Source organism: Sabethes cyaneus, chromosome 1 (assembly GCF_943734655.1).
Source record: "Sabethes cyaneus chromosome 1, idSabCyanKW18_F2, whole genome shotgun sequence".
NCBI lineage: Eukaryota > Metazoa > Arthropoda > Insecta > Diptera > Culicidae > Sabethes > Sabethes cyaneus.
This window is the reverse complement of record NC_071353.1, coordinates 59,585,933-59,606,685: the sequence shown is the minus strand read 5'-3', so window position 1 is coordinate 59,606,685 and position 20,753 is coordinate 59,585,933. Positions and strand designations below refer to the sequence as shown.

Here is a 20,753-nt window from a genome sequence, read left to right as displayed (position 1 = left end):
CCCGGCACTGCAGAGATATCAAACGGCACACCTCTAAAGCCCTATAAAAATAACATTTATAGGGCTTTACACACCTCCGGTGCAATTTTACATATGAAATGGGAGCACTGCCAGTTGTCAAAATCATCTCGCACGGTTGCCAGATCTATCAGATTTGAACGAATTTAACAAATCTTGCAGTTCGGCACTTTCGGTACAGCATCGGCACAGTTCGGTTCGTTTCAAGTCGCCTAACATAAAAACGGCTGTGCCGAGTGACCAACCCCTTGACCAAAACTGTTAGTTTTAGATTTTTGTGCTACACCATTGCTACACTTTTTCTGCACCAGCTACACCAGAAAAAAAGAGAGTGTAGCTGGTGCAGATCGGAAAATATCAACCCACCCATACCACATCACTGCTGCTGCACCGCGAGCGTTCGTTTATCCAGCGAAAAGTGTCAGGGGCTTGCGATGGGTGCCATGTTTTTGTTGCCAACATCTCAGCACATCTCGACAAAGGTTGGCAGCAAATCTACCTGTCAGACGGGCGCTATTTCTTGCATTTTTTGAAATAGCGCCCTTCGTTAAGTGGACTGTCAAACACCGTTCGTTAAGATACGGATAGCACCCCGCTGAAAAGTGTAGCACGAAACGGTGTAGCTACACCACAAAAACGAAAACGGCATAAGTGTGTACGGGGTGAAGTGGCGGTGGCTGTCAACCTATGTGAAGTAGTAGAGGTGTGGAACAATGTATCGTTTGATTGTGTTAGCAGCGCAAATAATGTAAACAGCAATGGTGACGTCAATCTCGCTCTATTCTTCTACGGGCATAAAAAAGCATATACACTCTACATTTCCGATGTCCCACCAGCTAACTGGCACCATTATCTCATTTGCTTTGCGTTGACGAGAGCTAACATCAGGCGGGCTCAGGAGTCGTGGGCCCCACTGACAGCTGAAGAGCTAACTTGTGTGAAGAGTGGCGAATATATGATTTCTCGTTTACGCTAACGCAAACATGCTGGCATCGAAAACATGGCTGTCTGCCAGCTACTTGCATCAAACGTCTTCATCTGCCACACCTTATTAAACCTCATTGGTCTTTACTCAAATTCGTCAATAGGCCTTTAGCTGACAGTCGTTCAAACTTTTGCCTTTGTAGGGTTTTAGTGGAATAATATGGCACAAAAGTATATAGAAAGATGTCATATATAGGCCTCATTTAAACTGATGAAAAGGATGAGAAGAAACAGTGAAATTTCAACGCAAGCACAAAAATAATAAGTGTCCTATATAAGTAATGGAAGCCGTGGAGTCCATCGAGGACGAGCTGAAAAAAGTGTAAGTTTAGTTAATTATTAATTTTTACCAACATGATTTTTCAATATGAATGTTTTGGTTTTTCCGTAAAACGCTCACATAACATCTTGATTGTGCCTAGTCCCAATGGCGATCCGTCAACGTATTGTCGCTTGTGCCTGTCGGATATAGACGTGGAAGCTCTTTTCCCAGACGGACAAGGAGCGCGTCAAGATCTTATCGATAGAATACACGAATGTACTACTATTCAGATAACAGTGGACGAAGATTATGCTTCGTCAATATGTTGGATGTGTTCGATAACACTGGAAGAATTTCAAGGGTTTCGCACTCGATGCCAACGATATGACGTTCTTATTCACCGGAAACGTGAAGAAAAACAACTCGGTATTAAACCGACGGCGGTGGCCGCTATTGCCGACTACCATGTAAGCATGGAAGATGATAACAGCTTCGATGACTACGATGGCGAACTAGATCAGGATGGCGATCCAGAAGGTCCTGGATTACTTCAAATCGCTAGCATTCAGAAAAATTACGATACAGAGTCTAACGAAAGCCTTTTAGAACCGACAGCATTTGAGCCATATGAGAATGATTTAAAACCAGATGCAGAAACGTTAGCTGCATACGCTGAGCACTTCAAAGCAAGCGATGCTGATCGCGATACGCAAGATTCAACACCAGATGATGAGTTGCGACGCTTTAAGTGCAATTTATGTACCAGAAGTTTCAAAAACCGTGCGAATCTATGGGAACATACTCGTCTGCATTCTGGTAAGCTTCCTTTTGCCTGCAATGATTGCGGAACTACCTTCAGTCGGGTTAAATCTCTGATGGCACATCAAGAAAAGTACCATTCGAAAAATTCAACCGAGGATCCTCCGCTGAGTTTAAAATGCAAGTTTTGTCCACGTGTGTTTCCACGTAAAGGCGACCGGACACAACATATGAAGATGGGACACCCTGATCTGTACAACCCAAATGATAAATTGGAAACGCCAAGCCCAGCAATCTCTAAAGAAAGGTCTACATCAGCCACAGTATCAACACCGGACTCACACATTGTTTCTCCTGTAGCAAAAAAGAAACCTTGTAATACTCCAACGCCTAGTCCGGTAACGGATTCGGCGGCTGCTCGTTTCTGCTGTAATATGTGCACTAAGAACTTTCAATGCGTACAACAATTAGAAGATCATATAGGATTGATGCATCCCAAGGACGGTATTCTAAAGTGTTCTTTATGTCCCAAAATATTCAAATCAAAACAAACTCTTCGTATGCATATTCTCAATCACCAGGGCAAGCTGCCTTACAAGTGTGACGAGTGCGGATCGCGCTTCGATCGACGCTTTTACCTGCAGAAACATCGGGACAAGTATCATGGCGATAATAGTAAGGCTCTTCATTGTCGCTATCGTTGCAAATTCTGCCCGCGAATTTTCCATCGTAAAATTGACCGAAAGACTCACATACGTATGGTACACTCCAAGGAGATTAAGGTTAAAAAAGAAAAAATCGATCAAACTTTATCAGCTATTGAGTACTCCGCAAGGGATGACAGTGACGATCAAGTGCTTCATCCTTTGACGCCAGTTGTAGCCAGTTCTCCGAGTGTGGGCTTTAGCTGCAAACATTGTGGCGAGCAATTTCCGACACCTGCTATGCTTAAAGAGCACTCTGACGATCAACATTCGAAAAAGGGCGAACAACAGGACATCAAGCCAGTGCTGCTCACTTTACCACCGACTTTAGCTACAAGAATGGAAAAGAAAGTCGTTCCGGCCAGATCAATTTCGAATGTCAGGCGTCCGTACAAATGTCCGTATTGTCCAAAGACATTTACCCAGAAATACGTCATGAAGGAGCACACGTTCATTCATACTGGATCGCTACGATATCGGTGCGATGAATGCATGGCCATGTTTAATCGACCGCACTATTTAAGAGCTCACAAAATGAAATATCACGGTCAAAACAGCAAATTCAAGCCGCTTAAGTGCCGTTTTTGTACGCGCAGTTTCGTGCGAAAGCAAGATATAAAAATCCACGAACGCATCGCTCATGGTATTACTGCATTGAATACAGTGGTGCGACCTGCGCCAGAAATTGAATGCAACGGATTAGAAAGTGTTGACCAGAACCTGGGAGAAGCCGATGATGAAGTAGATATTGATGATGACGATGATGATTTGGGTGAAGAAGTCATCCAATTCGACGACGATTTCAACAAACACTTTGACGATAAAAGTGATATCGAGGATATCAATGAAATGTAGGTTTATTGTATTAAAATTTCCATGCTGTATCAAGTTATAAAATATTTTTACTTTCAGACAAGGTGAACCGGAAATTCGTGATGTTGTGGTCACTCTGGAACGTATTCCCGAAGATGTCCTGCAATCGCTAGACAATTCTTATGAAAACGAATCTTCCAATGAACCGGAATGTACTGCCAGTGCTTCGTCGACGCCACGTTTGGGAGTTGGAATTACGTTGCATCGGTGCCCGAAATGTCTAAAAGTTTTTAAAACGCGGAAATCACTGAAACATCACATGATATATCACCAAAATCAATTGCCCTTTTCTTGTGATGAGTGTGGTGTTCAGTTTGCTCGCAATCGTCCATTACAAATACACAAACAGCGCTACCACTCCGAAGATGCTCCTTACACCGGGAAACGGTTCAGCTGCGACTACTGCCCGAGAATTTTCTTGCGAGAACGAGATAAACTTTTCCATCACAAAACCGTTCATAGTTTTGAGCGGAACTATAGTCAGCGAGAAGAAAATACACCTGAATTGAAAAAATCTAAAATTAAAAAGCGAAAAGACTACATCTGTATACTCTGTTGTGAGCGCTTTGAGACAGAGAAGTCTTGTCAGCGACATATCAGTGAGTTTCATCCGACAGAAGCTCTTCTCAAAAATCCAGTACAATCACCAACATGCAGCGATATTACCACACCGAAACAAGATCCCATAAGTGACAGCAAACCATTCATTCCATCTTCTCCATCGCAGTCCTTTCCAATCTCAAAAATAGTTCCTGCAACTTCGTGTATTAAACCGTACAAACTATGCCGCTGCACGACTTGTATGTCGATTTTCAAAAATCGTGAAAACTGGTCGGCACACATACATTCACACTCTAACGTACGTCCGCATCATTGCGAACCGTGTTTAATTAAACGCAAGAGCCGCTCAAACCGAAAAGTTACTTCGGTTGGATTTAAATGTCAGCACTGTCCAAAGGTGTTTACCAAGGCAAGTTCGCTGATAACGCATCAACGTTTGCACACTTCCGAATTGCGCTTCCCCTGCGACGAGTGCGGAATGATGTACGATCGCTACCGGTTGTTACAAACGCACAAAGAACGTTATCATTCAGAGGATTCGATGCAGTATCCTGCACTGGTTACCTTCAGCTGCAGCTTTTGTCCGAGAACATTCATGCGACTACGCGATCGTAATTTCCACCAGGAGTCGGTACACGCAACCTAGGATCGCATTAATCGTAACGTTTATCTATACATCATTGAATGAAATTGTTTGAACAGCCATGTGGAGTTATTCTCGACTGCGGCGTTTAATCTTTCTAGTATTATTACATGACGCATCATATAGCGGCATACATCAACATTTTTTTATTGAGTTTTTTTCATACAAAATTATTTTATTTTTTTGTGATAAGAATTTTATTACAGAAACTTATGAAAAATTTAGATTCAACACATATAATTCGTTAGCTTTTAATTCTATGTTCTTCCCTCCATGCGAAATACTTAATAAAATTGAGTAAGATCTGACAATGACTTATCTTAACCCTTTATAAATATACAACCATGAAGTTTTTTAAAAAGAACTATTGCTGTTGCAGTTGAAAACCGTAATAATCGACTCGCGACATTCGCTTTTATTCTTGTTCTGTGTGTCGCAACTACGTCGCACGTGGTGCGCTGTGATCGCACATTGATGCGCTGTACAGCGCACCACGTGCGACGTAGTTGCGACACACAGAACAAGAATGAAACCGAATGTCGCGAGTCGATTATTACAGTTTTCAACTGCAACAGCAATAAAAGAAATTGCGACATACATCCATATAGTTTTTTAAAAAAACAGAAAGAAATTGTCTTGCGGCGCTTATAAAAAATTCACTTATTGCGGCGGTGATATCGCGTTCAGCAGATAACCGCGATATAGACGCAACATAGAGCACGGGTTAAGTAGAGTGACTATATACCAGCCGTATGAAACTGAAGGGTAAAGATCAAGGGTATGTAATCATGCTATCTCTTTCTCATGTAGGAGTGAAGAGAGCATCCTTCAACTAGTTCGCCGGCAATTAGAATTTCCATTGAATAAAGCGTTAGCCGTCACTCGGACCGAAACGTCAGAAAAAACGGTTACGCTGCAATCATATGCATTTGACGTTCGTTTCAAACCCCTGGTAAAGATGCGGCTAACATCTTTTTACGCTTCCTACACGTCCGACACGAAAAGAAAAAAAGCAAAGAAATAATTTTGTTCGAGCGCTTCCCAAGTAACCAAGAGTTCGAATACTGGTGTCTAACAAGGGTTAAACAGCTTTATGTATATCAATCTATAACTTGCTAAGCAGCGTCACTTTTAAGTAATTAACCGAACTTTCAAGCTGTCTTGGGTCCACTGCATAGAACGCTAAGCAGCTTCGAAATAAACTGTCAAAAACTAAGAAAAAACAAATTTAGCAGCACTTCTATATGTTCTATTTTTATATTTCTACCTAACTTCTATATTCGTTGCATTTGCCTGCTGTTGGGTTTGAACCCGGGTGTTCCGCGTTGTAAACCTATACCGATCCACTGCGTCACCTTTGTCGTATACAAGCGATGTGAATTTTGCCAATGAGTTGTTAAGTAAAAGTTCGTTTTAGAACTTGCAGCAGCTTTATGCAGCGCGAGTTAATTATAGAACATAAAATTTGGAACCAGGCAATTAACTATAGTAGTGAGATACCGACAGCATATGCTACACAACACAACACAATAATGAAGAGCATTACATTCTAATTTATATTTGTAATTAGAAATGTGCGAGGATTAAATTTATTCAAGTGAAATAAAAAATTATTAATCTCCAATAGTTTCAGGTTCTGCTGGTTTGATCACCAGAAATATAAACAAAAAAGCAGCACGCAGAACTTGTTAGCAACTAAAGTTACTTCAGAACTTCATGTAGCATCCTAATAGCTTTGAAGTATCTATGAAGTACTCGCAGCACTTCTTAAGGCATTTAGTTCCACGTATACTTGATATACACTACTAATCAGCAAGAAAGTTCCACGGAACTGAATCTGAACTAATTATGAACTTTCGAGTTCGCGTGTCAAGTAATATTCGAACTTTTGGTTGCTTGGGTTACCAATACACATTCATCCGAGGCTGAAGTTAGAGCGGGCTACTCACAAATACATTTGGTCCGATTCAAAGTTTGTTATGGGCTAGATGAGATGTTGGCTACATGAAAAATGTATGGGAATGACATTTGTGACAGCGGGGTGCTATATCCAGCTTTTTACGAGCCATAATGGCGGACGTGTTCGTAATATTTGAACAGTATTTTTGACATTTCCCCAATACATCGCACGTTTTCTTTCCGCGCGTTCACGGTAAAACTAAAGGAATGCACGGAAAGAAAACGTGCGATGTATTAGGGAAATGTCAAAAATGCTGTTTAAATATTACGAACACGTTCGCCATTATGGCTCGTAAAAAGCTGGATACATCGCATGTTTTCTTTCCGTACATTCCTTTAGTTTTACAGTGAACGTGCGGAAAGAAAACGTGTGATGTATTAGGAAAATGTCAAAAATGCTGTTCGAATATTACGAACACGTCCGCCATTATGGCTCGTAAAAAGCTGGATACATCGCACGTTTTCTTTCCGCGCGTTCACGGTAAAACTAAAGGAATGCACGGAAAGAAAACGTGCGATGTATTAGGGAAATGTCAAAAATACTGTTTAAATATTACGAACACGTTCGCCATTATGGCTCGTAAAAAGCTGGATACAGAGTGGCGACAAGTCATCCCAAATGTATGCAATGCGGTTTTTCCAAGGTTTTTCTTTCTCTTTCCTGCATACGCGTTGGATAGGTCGTCTGCTCGATTGGAATGACACTGATAGATAATTCTCATTCCAATTTTGACAATGTCGCCACTCTGTATATAGCAGGGGGATCTATCGGTAAGGAATTGTGAAACTCACGTGTGAAGGGGCAGGCAGGTGACCATAATTTTCAATGCCGCTCTTGCTACTTTTTTTCTCACCGATTTGCTGTTCTTGCCTGCATATGTAGCTTCCGACAAGTTTCTTAGTTTGTTTTATTTACGCTAAAAATCAGATAAATGCATTATCGGGATCAAAACAATACAAACGACAATTGCGGTGCGTGTTTGGGTTTGACTTTCTGTCAACTACAGCAGACAAAAATAGAGCTGCGAGTCCCCTGGCTCGAAATCAATCACACGTCGTTTGGTCCATGACAGTACAAACGTCATGGACCAAACACCATCTGCGGTAACCAACGGGGTAACAAGCTGACAGCTCCCATATATGAAGATAGAATTAACAAAAGGGCGAATGTCGCAAGCGTAAACAAACCGAGTGAGGGTTGATTTTCCTATGCTGGGCGCTGGGCCAGCAAAAAGTAACTCTCACCCGTTTTGTTTACATTTGCGACATTCGCCCTTTTGTTAATTCTATCTAGGTATAAAAAACGTACCTCGAAATAGACCAAATCATCATACCGTCAATAGACCAAATCATTATTGTAATAAGTAGACGAGTCGCGTGCTTACAACGTCAAGTTATTTTCTTTTATTGAACAACATCAAGATCGTGTGTATATACAGGTGGTAATATTTCAGATGTATGTATGTATTGGTACAAGCTATCATAACATATCTCCCTTATTTCAATCAAAGAATGAATTAGCGAGTTTTACGTACGATTAATAATTTTTTTACTCTAAAATGTAATCATCGAATCTTTTTGGATATAGCACTTCTCTGCGAGGACGATCATGTCCAGTTGTCTGTGAATTTGCTGAATGTTCTTGGAAGTTGTCACTAGGCTCTGGACTTTTAGTGTTGTTGAATGAAGCACTTTTCTCTGCTGTCCCTGGTGTCTCGATCCGTTTGAGGTGAGAAACATTTCGTTTATACTTTTGACCTTCCGCTGTTTCGACCGTTGCCGTGTTGCTGTATCTGTCGATTACAGTAGCAGGAGTAGCCAGGAATGCGGGTGTTAGTTTGTTTTGCGGCTGCATATTCTTAACTAAAACTCCGTCGCCCACTTTTAGCGATGATTCCTGAGCTCCGACCCGTTTGTCCCTATACTCTTTAGCATGGTACTTTGCTGCCAAGTCTCGGTCTCTCATTTCGTCATCAAAAAGAAGTTCGTGCTGCATGTTCGGAATAAGATCTCTAAATCTTCGACCATACATTAGTGTAGCAGGTGGTATTCCGGTTATGCTGTGCGGAGTAAGCGAGTACATATACAAATATTCCTGTAGAGCATTTTCGAGATTTGATTCATTTTGTTGACTTATTTTCAACACCTTTAGTAGCGAACGATTTTGGCGTTCTACTTCCCCGTTCGCGCTAGGCCAGTACGGGGTTGTATGTGTAAGCTTTACGCCAAAATCCACACAGTAATCCTTAAGTTCCTGGCTTGAGAAATTCTTCGCGTTATCCGCTGTTAAAACAAATGGTAGGCCGGTACGAGTGAAAAGTTGCTTTAAAAACCTTATTACCTCCGTAGAAGTAGTACGTGTCATGAACTCTGCAATCACAAAACGACTGTATAAGTCAACAAGAACGAAAATATATTTACCGTTAGGAAGTGGTCCTAAGAAATCCATGCTTAAATGGACCCACGGAGCTGATGGTAATTCTTTGATGCGAAGCGGTTCGGGTTTGTTTTTCTGTCCCACCATCTGACAGTCGATGCAGTTTCGACAGAATTTTTCAACAGCGGCATCTACACCTGGCCACCAGACTGCTTCTCTTATTCTCCGTTTCATTTTTTCTTTCCCAGGATGACCAACGTGTGTAAGCTGTAATACCGTTTGATGGAGACTTTGCGGGATGACTATTTTGTTTTTGCGAAGCAAAACTTCGTTCGCAAAGCATAGTTCAGCGCTGAAAGGAGCGTATCCTTTTATTACATCTTCCCAGCTATCGTTATGCAGTGCTCGCCGAATCTTTTGTATAACTTGGTCTTCCTGCGAACTTCGAATTATTTCACTCATCGTTAGAGCAACTGGTTTATTAGTTTCCACAATTGAACACAAAATTTCTTCCGCTGCTTTGTCAAATGTTTTCACCGTGGTTTCACACAACCGTGAAAGGGGATCAGCGATGTTGATTTCACCAGGCACATACACAACTTTTTGCCGATACGCTTGCATCCGCAAAATCCATCGTTCCTGCCGCTGGTTCAAAGTAGATGAATCGCCGAATATGTGCACCAAAGGCTTATGGTCAGTAAGTATGGTAAACTCCAATCCTCTTAAATACATGTCGAAATGCTCCGTTGCCCATACGATCGCCAAAGCTTCTTTGTCCAGTGTTGAATATTTTTTTTCCGTTTTACTCAAACTCTTACTAGCATAACATACTGGGCGTGTTACCGATTTAAACGTTTGCAGGAGTACCGCTCCTAGGCCGTTTTCGCTGGCGTCTGTTACAAGTGTTGTTTTATACTGAGGGTTGTAGAAGGCTAGATGTTGAGGATCTGTCAATGCTCGTTTGACTTCAGTAAATGCTCGTTTGGCTTCTTTCGACCATCGAAATTTAGTTCCTTTGGTTGTCATTGCACGAAGCGGTGCGGTAACTGTTGATAAGTTGGGAATGAATCGACCGACGTAATTCGCCAAGCCCAGAAAACTTCGCAATTCGGTTGCGTTTTGAGGTCGGCGGAAACTTTGTATGGCACTCACTTTTTCTTCCGTTGGTAAAATTCCATTCTCCGATAGTGTATGTCCCATGAACACGACCGATCGCTTTCCGAATTCGCATTTTTCCTCATTTATTGTGAGCCCCTGCTCCTTCAGACGATTTAGCACAGCTTGCAAATTTATATCGTGTTCCTTCTGTGACGATCCATAGACCAGCATATCGTCAATAAATACCTTCACTCCTTTCAAACCTTTGAGGACTCGTTCGATGCATCTTTGGAAAACCTCTGCAGCTACGCTCATTCCAAACATCAGTCTTTTATAACGGTAATACGCATCTGGCGTTACGAAAGTTGTGATGTTACGAGAGTTCGGGGCAAGTTCTATCTGGTGGAAGGCTTTAACCAGATCTATCTTGCTGAAAACCTTGCATCCATTCAGATGAGGTACGATTTCGTCGAATGTTGGCAAAGGATGTTTCTGAGGGATAATCGCTTGGTTTACCTTCCTCATATCCACGCAAAGGCGCACGCTTTTACCCCCGTCTTTAGGTGTGACTACTAATGGCGATGCCCACGTTATGTTTAGCGGTGCAGGTTCGATGATGTCTTGCTCCAAAAGATCTGCTATCTTTCTGTCCACCATTTCCTTTAGCGGTATTGGTAATCGTCTACAAGCTTGTTGGATAGGTGTAATACTCCGGTCGACTTTGATCTCAACTTGCACATTCTTTAGTTTACCAATTGGCATTTCTTTGGCTTCAGAAACGTTGAAGACCTCGGCAGAGATTTTTAAAATTCCCAGTTCCATGGATGTTTGTCTACTGAGAAGATTCGCTCCTTTTCGAACGTCGACCACGCAGATTTCATGGTGTACTGTTTTCTTGCCTGTCGCAATATCCGCCTTCACAGTTTTGTATACTTCCAGCTTTCCGTCACCGTATACCCGCAACGACTTATTTGATTTTTCCTCCCGACTGACTACGCAACCTTGACTTTTTAACCACTTCCATGTTCTTTTGCTGATTACGTTAGCATGAGCTCCCGAGTCGATAACCCAGTCCATTTTCACACCTCCAACGAAACAAGTAACCTTGCCGGAGACCGAATTCACTGCGTAAACATTTTGAACATCATCATCCGAGGAGCTCTCAGTGTCACTTTCTGTAGACTGATTTCCTGTACTTTTTACCTGGCGTATCTGCTTCTTGGTTGAATTACCACCGGATGCTCGGTTGAATGACGCTTTCTGTTGCCTTTTTGTCTTACACATTTTCCTGAAATGCCCCATTAGGTTACATTTATCACAAACTTTGGATTTCGCAGGACACTTTCTGTCATTAGCGTAATGACCAACATTACCGCAGCGAAAGCACACTTCTCGGCCCGGTTTTCCGATTGCATTAACCATATTTTCTGCGACTGGCTTTTTCATTTCTTCCCGATTCTTTTTCACCGTTTCATAGGAGCGTCCTTCTTCCGCAATTGCCTGAACAGTCATCAGCCTTTTTTTTAAAATTGCTTCCCGTAAATCATCCAAATTGCATTTGTCAAATACTTGTTCAGTGATTCGGATTTCTAAAGCAGCCCCATATTCGCAGAGCTTTCCTTGATCACGCAAACGCTGGATAAATTGTTCGATGTTTTCCTTCTGTTCCTGAGCCATTTGTCGGAACACAAATCTCTCGTACGGAATGTTCGATAGAGGAGCAAAATGAGCATCAAGCAAACGAATCGCTTCGGTATATACGTTGGATCCTGCTGGTGGATTCGCGTCGTGCCCATCAATGTTGTAGAAAATATCCTGGACATCAGGTCCTGCATAGTGTAACAAATATGATCTCTTCCTTGAAGCGAGAGCTATACAGTTGACATCTAAGAACAATTCGAGGGATCGCTTCCATTTTGTCCAGCGTGTTACGATAGAAGTAGTGTCCGAAACGTCGAACGGTTTTAAGCTAGGCTTAGGTTCCATTTTTTTACGACTGCGGCGTAATAACTTTGTTATTTATAGGTTATGTACCGCCACTTCACCTGACTCGTCCACCCGCGTTTATTCAGCGCGAACCGTTCCGAAATTCAACCAACTAATGCCTCTTATCCCTCCTTTATTCGTATTTAAACCGATTTACCACGAATTTAATCGAAAATCACCATTCTCGTCGCCAAAATGTAATAAGTAGACGAGTCGCGTGCTTACAACGTCAAGTTATTTTCTTTTATTGAACAACATCAAGATCGTGTGTATATACAGGTGGTAATATTTCAGATGTATGTATGTATTGGTACAAGCTATCATAACAATTATACCATCAATTGACAGATACTGACGCCCTTGTTTACATTTTGGAAAATTTTCCTTTTCGTTTATAGCGAATGTAGCGTGTGTTTTAACATTTTAAAGGCATAATGGCGTTTTAAATGTATCCTAATGCTGTTTAAAACAACAAACTTGCCGTTTAACAGCTGAAACTTTTTTGGACTCTGCGGTCTGTTTGTAAACAAGGGCGCCAGTATCTGCCAGATGACGTCATCTTGATTTGGTCTATTGACAGATACTGGCGCCCTTGTTTACATTTTGGAAAACTTTCCTTTCCGTTTATATTGCAAATTGCATTAAAAACGCGAAATGCAAAAATCTTGTTAACAGCTTGCAAGTAAAATTCCAGCGACGAGTTGTCAAATATTGATGTCAACTATTGCGAGTGTCAATCCCAATAAATTGACATATATGTAATTGACAGCTCGTTGCGGAGATTTTACTTGTAATATGTCTGCAAATTTCTTGCATTTCACGTTTTTGATGCAATTTGCAATAGCGAATGCAGCGTGTTTTTTTAACATTTTACAGGGATAATGGCCTTTAAATATAGTCCTAATGCTGTTTAAACTCGGGTTAAACAACAAACTTGCCGTTTAAACAGCTAAAACTTTTTTGGACTCTGCGGTCTGTTTGTAAACAAGGGCGCCAGTATCTGCCAGATGACGTCACTTTGATTTGGTCTATGCTGGTTCCTGGTTCCGCTACTAACCTTTGAGTTTGGCGAATAACTCGAAATGATAACATTGCATGGATTTTTGTGCAATACGTGTGCAAATTATTCTTTTTGTTTACCATTTAGAAACAATTGTGTCACTCAAGACATTAAAAAAAATATTGGCATGAACCAACAATTCTAAAATCATCGACGTAAATGCTTATTGCAACAAAGTTTATCTACCTTTTCATTTTAATTTTTCGTTGAAATCTGCGTAAACAGATAATGAACGTTTTGAAGCGTGAATCTGCAAAAAGGCATATGTGCAAACGAAAATAAAACGAGTAAGAGATTGTTTTTCTAAATACGCTGGTTCCGCTGGTAGTACAAAAAAATTCCACTCGGTTATTTACGCTTGCATATTTGGCCTTTTTGGATTGAGTAAATTTTATTAACTTATTTGCTTCCACGACTTTCATCTTTTAAACATAGTTATAAGCAAATACAACAAAGAATATAAGCTATCGATTCAAAATCAGCAAGATAAATCTGCAATTGTGAGATACGCTCACTTCAAATGTAAAGCCTAGTATCCAGCTGAAAAGAAAACAGCTCAAGAAAAAATCCTGGTATTTACCGAAGAAATTTTGACAACTGCAAGGCAAGCAATTATCTGTCATTTTTTCTTGTGGTAATAATTGCGCTGGATATTATTCCGTACGGAAAAGTGACGTTTCAATTCACTAGCATGTAAAACTGCGCCATCTGAAAGTAAAACAATATTTCTTGTGAGGTGCATACTGGTAAAGAAATCGCAAACGGAAAATCTTTTCTTCAGCATTTCTTGGCCTATCTTTTTGCCCATTTCTTTTCAGGTCGATACTAGGCTTAACACAAGACGAGCTTTTGCTTGCATAATTGATGCTACAAAAAGGAACGTTTTCCTATAAAAATAATGAATCACTAATTATGGACGGCCTGAAAATGCGATTGCAGCGCCGCTCACAACACTGGTAGCAGATACGAGAAACATGCCCTGAACTGTCATTCATTATGATAGGGGGTAGGCGGTAACGCACACATGTATGGAATTTGACAGCAATAGATCCCCCCTGGTATATAGTCACTCTATTCATATCTACTCACCCCACTTAGAGTGACTATAGAGTGGCGACAATAAAGCATTGCACGCAGATGTCAATGCGTTTTTTTCCTCCCAGGTTTGACACTGTTGTGGGGTTTGTTTTGATTACTTATTCGCAAGACCCAGAGGCAAACAACTGCAAAAAGGACAAAAATATATGTTGTACAGAACTGTTATCATTTTCCTGCTTCGGAAAAGTCGGGTATTTCCGGTTTACGCAAACAAGTGCAAGTTGCAATAAAATTAGGTTACAAATGGAATCAAAACAAAACACACAAAAACGTCAAACTAGAGTTGAGGTTAGGCACCGTGCAAAGGTTTATGTCAATATTGGAATGATAATTATCTAGGACATGTGACTTCTTCTTCTTCTGCTTGTTTTTGTTTTGACGAATCCCTTTCAAAATTTACTACGGCAAGCGAAAACTGTTTCCAAGATTGCAGCTGCAGTTTATGATAGAAGCCACTTGTCCTAGTTGATCACTAATTACACAAAAATAGATCCAATCTGATCGAATAATGCTTACATTTCGATTTAGTTTGTTTTATGTTAACACGCCACGATAAACAAACTCTTAAAAACCTAGTAACGTGAAAAACTTGATTGTTTCAGGGTTTGCTGTAGTTTCCAGCAACACTTTTGCGCATCCCTTATGAATTTTTGTTTCTACAGTTGCACGCATGAAATCAGCCAATCAGGAAGCTGGCTCTTTTTTGACAGCAAATTGGCTCTTTTGCGATACAACGTGTCATGTCCTGTCCTATGGATAATTATCTGTAATTTTAAGTGTCATTCCAATCGAGCAGACGACCAATCCAATGCGTATGCAGGAAAGAGAAAGAAAATAAACATTGCATACTTTTGGGATGTCAATGTCATTCCCATACATTTTTCGTGTAGCCCAACATCTCATCTAGCCGTCCTATAGAGCTTTCTGACAGCTCAAGCACCCACACTAGCGAACACGAAATACGCGTGTATATACATGATGTTTACCTCATTTTGGGGAACAGCTTATGCTGGAGGAACAAACCGAAAAATAGCGATTACTAGTTGTGTTTCTCCGTTTGCTACACTGCAGAGCACATATTTCGCTCAAATTTTTCATCCTGTTCTAAATTCAAGCACATATATTGAAAATTTGCTGGTATTTAAGCCAGCGGAAGACGAAATTCATTCTCTACCTTGGTGGCAAAGGAATATATCTCTTTTGTTTACTGTTGTTGTTTGCCTCATTTTCAAGCACCAATACACACATAACTGGAAAGCTCTATCCAGCTTTTTACGCGCTATAATGATGGCCGCTATAAATTGTGTTCGTAATATGAGAACAATCTTTTTGACAACTCTGCATACATCAAATCTGGCACTTTTCTCTTGCAACACTACCGTGCTCTTTCTTTCGTTTACGTCAAAGAAGGAGAGCAAAAATGTGCGAAATGTAAACAAAACTATTGCTCTCATTCTTTTGCGTAAACGAAAGAAAGAGCAACACTGCCGTACATGAGAAAAGTGTCCAGTTTTGATGGATGCAGAGTTGTCAAAAAGATTGTTCGAATATTACGAACACAATTTATAGCGTCCGCCATTATAGCGCGTAAAAAGCTGGATACACCCCATCGACATCTCTATATCGAGCTGCAGTAAACGTCAGCGACAGCATGTCCGGGGCTCAAAATTTGACAGCGGGCCCAAATCAGACTGCTGGCAGTTGAGTGAAACGCAGTGCTGAATTGCTATCTCATTTTCGCACACACGAGATGTTGGCGGCGAGAACATGGTTGTCTGCCATGGGCTTGGCTCTATCCAGCTTTTTACGAGCCATAATGGCGAACGTGTTCGTAATATTTAAACAGCATTTTTGACATTTCCCTAATACATCGCACGTTTTCTTTCCGTGCATTCCTTTAGTTTTACCGTGAACGCGCGGAAAGAAAACGTGCGATGTATTGGGGAAATGTCAAAAATACTGTTCAAATATTACGAACACGTCCGCCATTATGGCTCGTAAAAAGCTGGATAGATCTAGCCTAGAGTGACTATATACAGAGTGGCGTGCGACAATGTCAAAATTGTAATGATAATTATCTGTCAGTGTCATTCCAATCGAGCAGACGACCTATCCAACGCGTATGCAGGAAAGAGAAAGAAAAACCTTGGAAAAACTGCATTGCTTACATTTGGGATGACTTGTCGCCACTCTGTATATAGTCACTCTAATCTAGCCCATAGCAAACTTTGCCTCGGACCAAATGTATTTGTGAGTAGCCCGCTCTAACTTCAGCCTCGGATGAATGTGTACCCAAGTAACCAAGAGTTCGAATAATGGTGTCTAACAAGGGTTAAACAGCTTTATGTATATCAATCTATAACTTGCTAAGCAGCGTCACTTTTAAGTAATTAACCGAACTTTCAAGCTGTCTTGGGTCCACTGCATAGAAAGCTAAGCAGCTTCGAAATAAACTGTCAAAAACTAAGAAAAAACAAATTTAGCAGCACTTCTATGTTCTATTTTTATATTTCTACCTAACTTCTATATTCGTTGCATTTGCCTGCTGTTGGGTTTGAACCCGGGTGTTCCGCGTTGTGAACCTATCCAGCTTTTTACGAGCCATAATGGCGAACGTGTTCGTAATATTTAAACAGCATTTTTGACATTTCCCTAATACATCGCACGTTTTCTTTCCGTGCATTCCTTTAGTTTTACCGTGAACGCGCGGAAAGAAAACGTGCGATGTATTGGGGAAATGTCAAAAATACTGTTCAAATATTACGAACACGTCCGCCATTATGGCTCGTAAAAAGCTGGATACCGATCCACTGCGTCACCTTTGTCGTATACAAGCGATGTGAATTTTGCCAATGAGTTGTTAAGTAAAAGTTCGTTTTAAAACTTGCAGCAGCTTTATGCAGCGCGAGTTAATTATAGAACAAAAAGTTTGGTACCAGGCAATTAACTATAGTACTGAGATACCGACAGCATATGCTACATAATACAACACAATAATGAAGAGCATTACATTCTAATTTATATTTGTAATTAGAAATGTGCGAGGATTAAAATTATTCAAGTGAAATAAAAATAAATAATCTCCAATAGTTTCAGGTTCTGCTGGTTTGATCACCAGAAATATGAACAAAAAAGCAGCACGCAGAACTTGTTAGCAACTAAAGTTACTTCAGAACTTCATGTAGCATCTTAATAGCTTTGATAAGTATCTATGAAGTACTCGCAGCACTTCTTAAAGCATTTAGTTCCACGTATACTTGATATACACTACTAATCAGCAAGAAAGTTCCACGGAACTGAATCTGAACTAATTATGAACTTTCGAGTTCGCGTGTCAAGTAATATTCGAACTTTTGGTTGCTTGGGTATTGGTAAGCGCTCGAACAAAATTACTTTTTTGCTTTTTACCTTTGTTATACTATATAACAAAGGTTTAGAAATTGGTCGAAAAACACAAAATTGATCCGAGGCCCGGAGGGCCGAATCACATATACCAATCGATAGAGCTCGACGAACTGAGCAATGTCTGTGTGTGTGTGTGTATGTGTGTATGTGTGTATGTGTGTATGTACAGCTAATTTTCTATCGCCTGTTTCTCAAAGGTGGCTGAACCGATTTGACCGCTTTTACTTTTGTTTGAAAGGTATTATTGCCTAGTATATCACTATTGAATTGCATTGCTGTTTGACGTTTCGTTTAAAAGTTATAAGCAAAAATGTGAAAACTACGTGATACGCGTTTCTCCGGAACTACGCAACCAATTTGAACGATCTTAGTACCAAACGAAAGCTCTTGCTATTACTAAACTTTTTACCAAGTTTTATTGAAAACGGACAAGCAGTTTAAAAGTTAGCCTTAAAAAACCGGTTTTGACTAGGTACAAATGATCGCCTGTTTCTCAGAGTTGGCTGAACCGATTTATGCGCTATTATTCTCATTTGAAAGGTAATATAGCCTAATAAATCACTATTGATTTGTTTTTTGATTGGACGTTTAATTCAAAAGTTATGAGCAATTGTATACAACACATTAAAATTTACAATTATTTTCGACTATTTCATCTTAGATAATTTATCTAGTTTAAATTTTTTTGGCATCAAATTAGAGGTTTAATTGCTGCAAATATATCTGCAAAATTTCAGAAGAATTGGTTTTGCCGGTCAAAAGATATTAACCCTTGAACACTCGCGCCAACTTTTGTAACACGGTTGCTCGCGGGAGACAATAGCCCAAAACCAAAAAAATGTGCGCATTAGAGTTTTGACTAGGAAAACCTGGTTTTAGGTTTATCGCACCTTTGGAAGAGTTTCTTGAAATTGCAAGCTCTATCGTCTGGTAGAATTTAAATTTTGATTAATCCCCCTAAAAGTGAAATAAAAAAAATATTTTTCTTCAGTTTCAATATAACACATTGATGTGTTCTGTAAAGTTGAAGAGTATATTATTACAAGAAACTTTGCTGAAGACAGTAACCTTCTATCTCTTCAGCGAAGAGAGAAAAATCTTATTTATTTGTCAAATCAGTTTTTCCATTTTAGCTCGTTTTGTAATTGTTGTATGACTTTTTCATGTTGTACAAATAGTAAAAATGCACAACTTTGCTGAACATAGTATACCTCTATAATTGCTTGTTTGGGAACTGTAGAACCACAGAGAACAGACATCCATTCAGGAACAAATTTTTTGGGAATTCTTGGATAAAATTTCAAATTAAAATCACCTAATATGCTAGCGTCACCACCACTATAGTTTCCCAACTAAATGATTCTTCTGATTTGCACTCTGACAACCTTTGGCTCCTCTGGCCAGAAGCTAGCTGTTGTGAGTTTAGCGTAGAATTTCTTGCGCCTTCAGCGACACCATCACTATAGTTTCCCAACTAATTTGACATAAGTTTTATCCAAGTGGGGACCTTTCGCTTGGATGTCTGTTCTCTGTGGTAGAACTTTGATTATAAAAATATCCTAGTTTTGACCCCAAATTACTCGACTACCGACAGACGGATACATTTAAAACATTTTACTTTTGCTGATAGTTTTGTTGCATACAGACACTATTTTTCCATATGGAGAAACGAGAGAAAGTTCCAGCTGGGGCCTATTGCGGTACACCTCACATACTGATTGCTTCGTTTCTGTGATGTCAGTTTTTGCTGATCTATTTTGCCAACAGTTTAAAGTATTAATGCATTGAATAATTATGGTATTTTGCTCATAACAAGTTTATTGAAAAATATACGTTAGTTAAACATCAATTTGTAACTTTATAACAATATGGCATTCTAAAATCTACACGTGTTGTACAAAATACAACAGCGTGAGTAACCGAAGGTTAATAAAAATTGATGAAAACTTTATTGAATCAATTAGAATGGCATTACAGTAAATTATGCATAGTTCAAAACCTTTAAACTAGACCTTTACTACGCAATGTATATGTTAAATAATAATATTTCCTCTTACAACTTACTTTTACTTGCATTTACTCAAATTAGTAACAACTTACTTATACTTTCTCAGCAATTTCATGAAAAAAGGATCTATCAAAATTTATAAGTGCTCCTATTTTGTTCAAATTTTGTAAACTTTTTCAATTGCCAAAAAAAATTATGTAAACAAACGCACTACACAACGTTAACGTAGATGCAGACCGTATAACAAAGGTTCTTTCACCACTAGGTGGATTAAATCGGGTTTTTTCTTTTTGTGTCGGACGTGTAGGGATAGGAAGCGTAAAAAGCGAGGGGATGCGGCCAGAGCTGCCACAAATACAGATATTTGTGCATGCATAAATTTGGAACCCATCAATTATTTTAGTTGCTGTGATTTCTGGCTCTACTAATGTTCCTGAATTTTAAAGTGCTCGATAAACTATTTATTTTATTTGAAAGATTAGACCGAGAAAATCAAATACTTCGGAGAAAACGGTAGGGTCCCAAATTTATGCATGCACAATATCTGTATTTATGGCAGCTCTGGGATGCGCTGTGCTATCCCTCGCTATGTATTTGACAGAGGAAAACATCGCGCTTCCAAAACTGTCAACCAGGGGCTTGCGATGGGTGCCATGTTTTTGTTGCCAACATCCTCAGCACATCTCGACAAGGTTGGCAGCAAATTTACCTGTCAGACGGGCGCTATTTCCTGCATTTCCTGCAAATAGCGCCCTTCGTTAAGTCGACTGTCAAACACCGTTCGTTAAGATAAGGATAGCACCCCGCTGCTGTCAACGCTTCCAAAAGTGTCAAATTTCAATGGCAGTAATAGAGTGACTATATACAGAGTGGCGACAAGTCATCCCAAATGTATGCAATGCGGTTTATCCTGGGTTTTTCTTTCTCTTTCCTGCATACGCGTTGGATAGGTTGTCTG

At 40.0% G+C, this 20,753-nt stretch overlaps 2 protein-coding genes across 2 annotated transcripts; one reads left to right on the top strand and one right to left on the bottom strand.

The window, feature by feature from the left end:
• The first annotated feature begins 1,230 nt into the window (after nt 1-1,230).
• Nucleotides 1,231-5,067, top strand: LOC128738590 (zinc finger protein 845-like). Its single transcript, XM_053833843.1, has 3 exons — nt 1,231-1,324; nt 1,425-3,578; nt 3,640-5,067. Exons 1-3 carry the CDS (start codon nt 1,284-1,286, stop codon nt 4,805-4,807), a joined length of 3,363 nt encoding a protein of 1,120 aa, XP_053689818.1. The 5' UTR covers nt 1,231-1,283; the 3' UTR covers nt 4,808-5,067.
• Nucleotides 5,068-8,312: 3,245 nt separating this feature from the next.
• On the bottom strand, nt 8,313-12,224 carry LOC128745727 (uncharacterized protein K02A2.6-like). Its single transcript, XM_053842807.1, has one exon. It carries the CDS (start codon nt 12,222-12,224, stop codon nt 8,313-8,315), a length of 3,912 nt encoding a protein of 1,303 aa, XP_053698782.1.
• Nucleotides 12,225-20,753: the final 8,529 nt, after the last annotated feature.

Coding starts and splice junctions, on each gene's coding strand:
- LOC128745727 (XM_053842807.1), bottom strand. CDS start 12,224: ATGGAACCTAAGCCTAGCTTAAAACCGTTCGACGTTTCGGACACTACT.
- LOC128738590 (XM_053833843.1), top strand. CDS start 1,284: ATGGAAGCCGTGGAGTCCATCGAGGACGAGCTGAAAAAAGT. Junction 1,325..1,424: donor GAGGACGAGCTGAAAAAAGT/GTAAGTTTAGTT, acceptor GATTGTGCCTAG/TCCCAATGGCGATCCGTCAA. Junction 3,579..3,639: donor ATCGAGGATATCAATGAAAT/GTAGGTTTATTG, acceptor TTTTACTTTCAG/ACAAGGTGAACCGGAAATTC.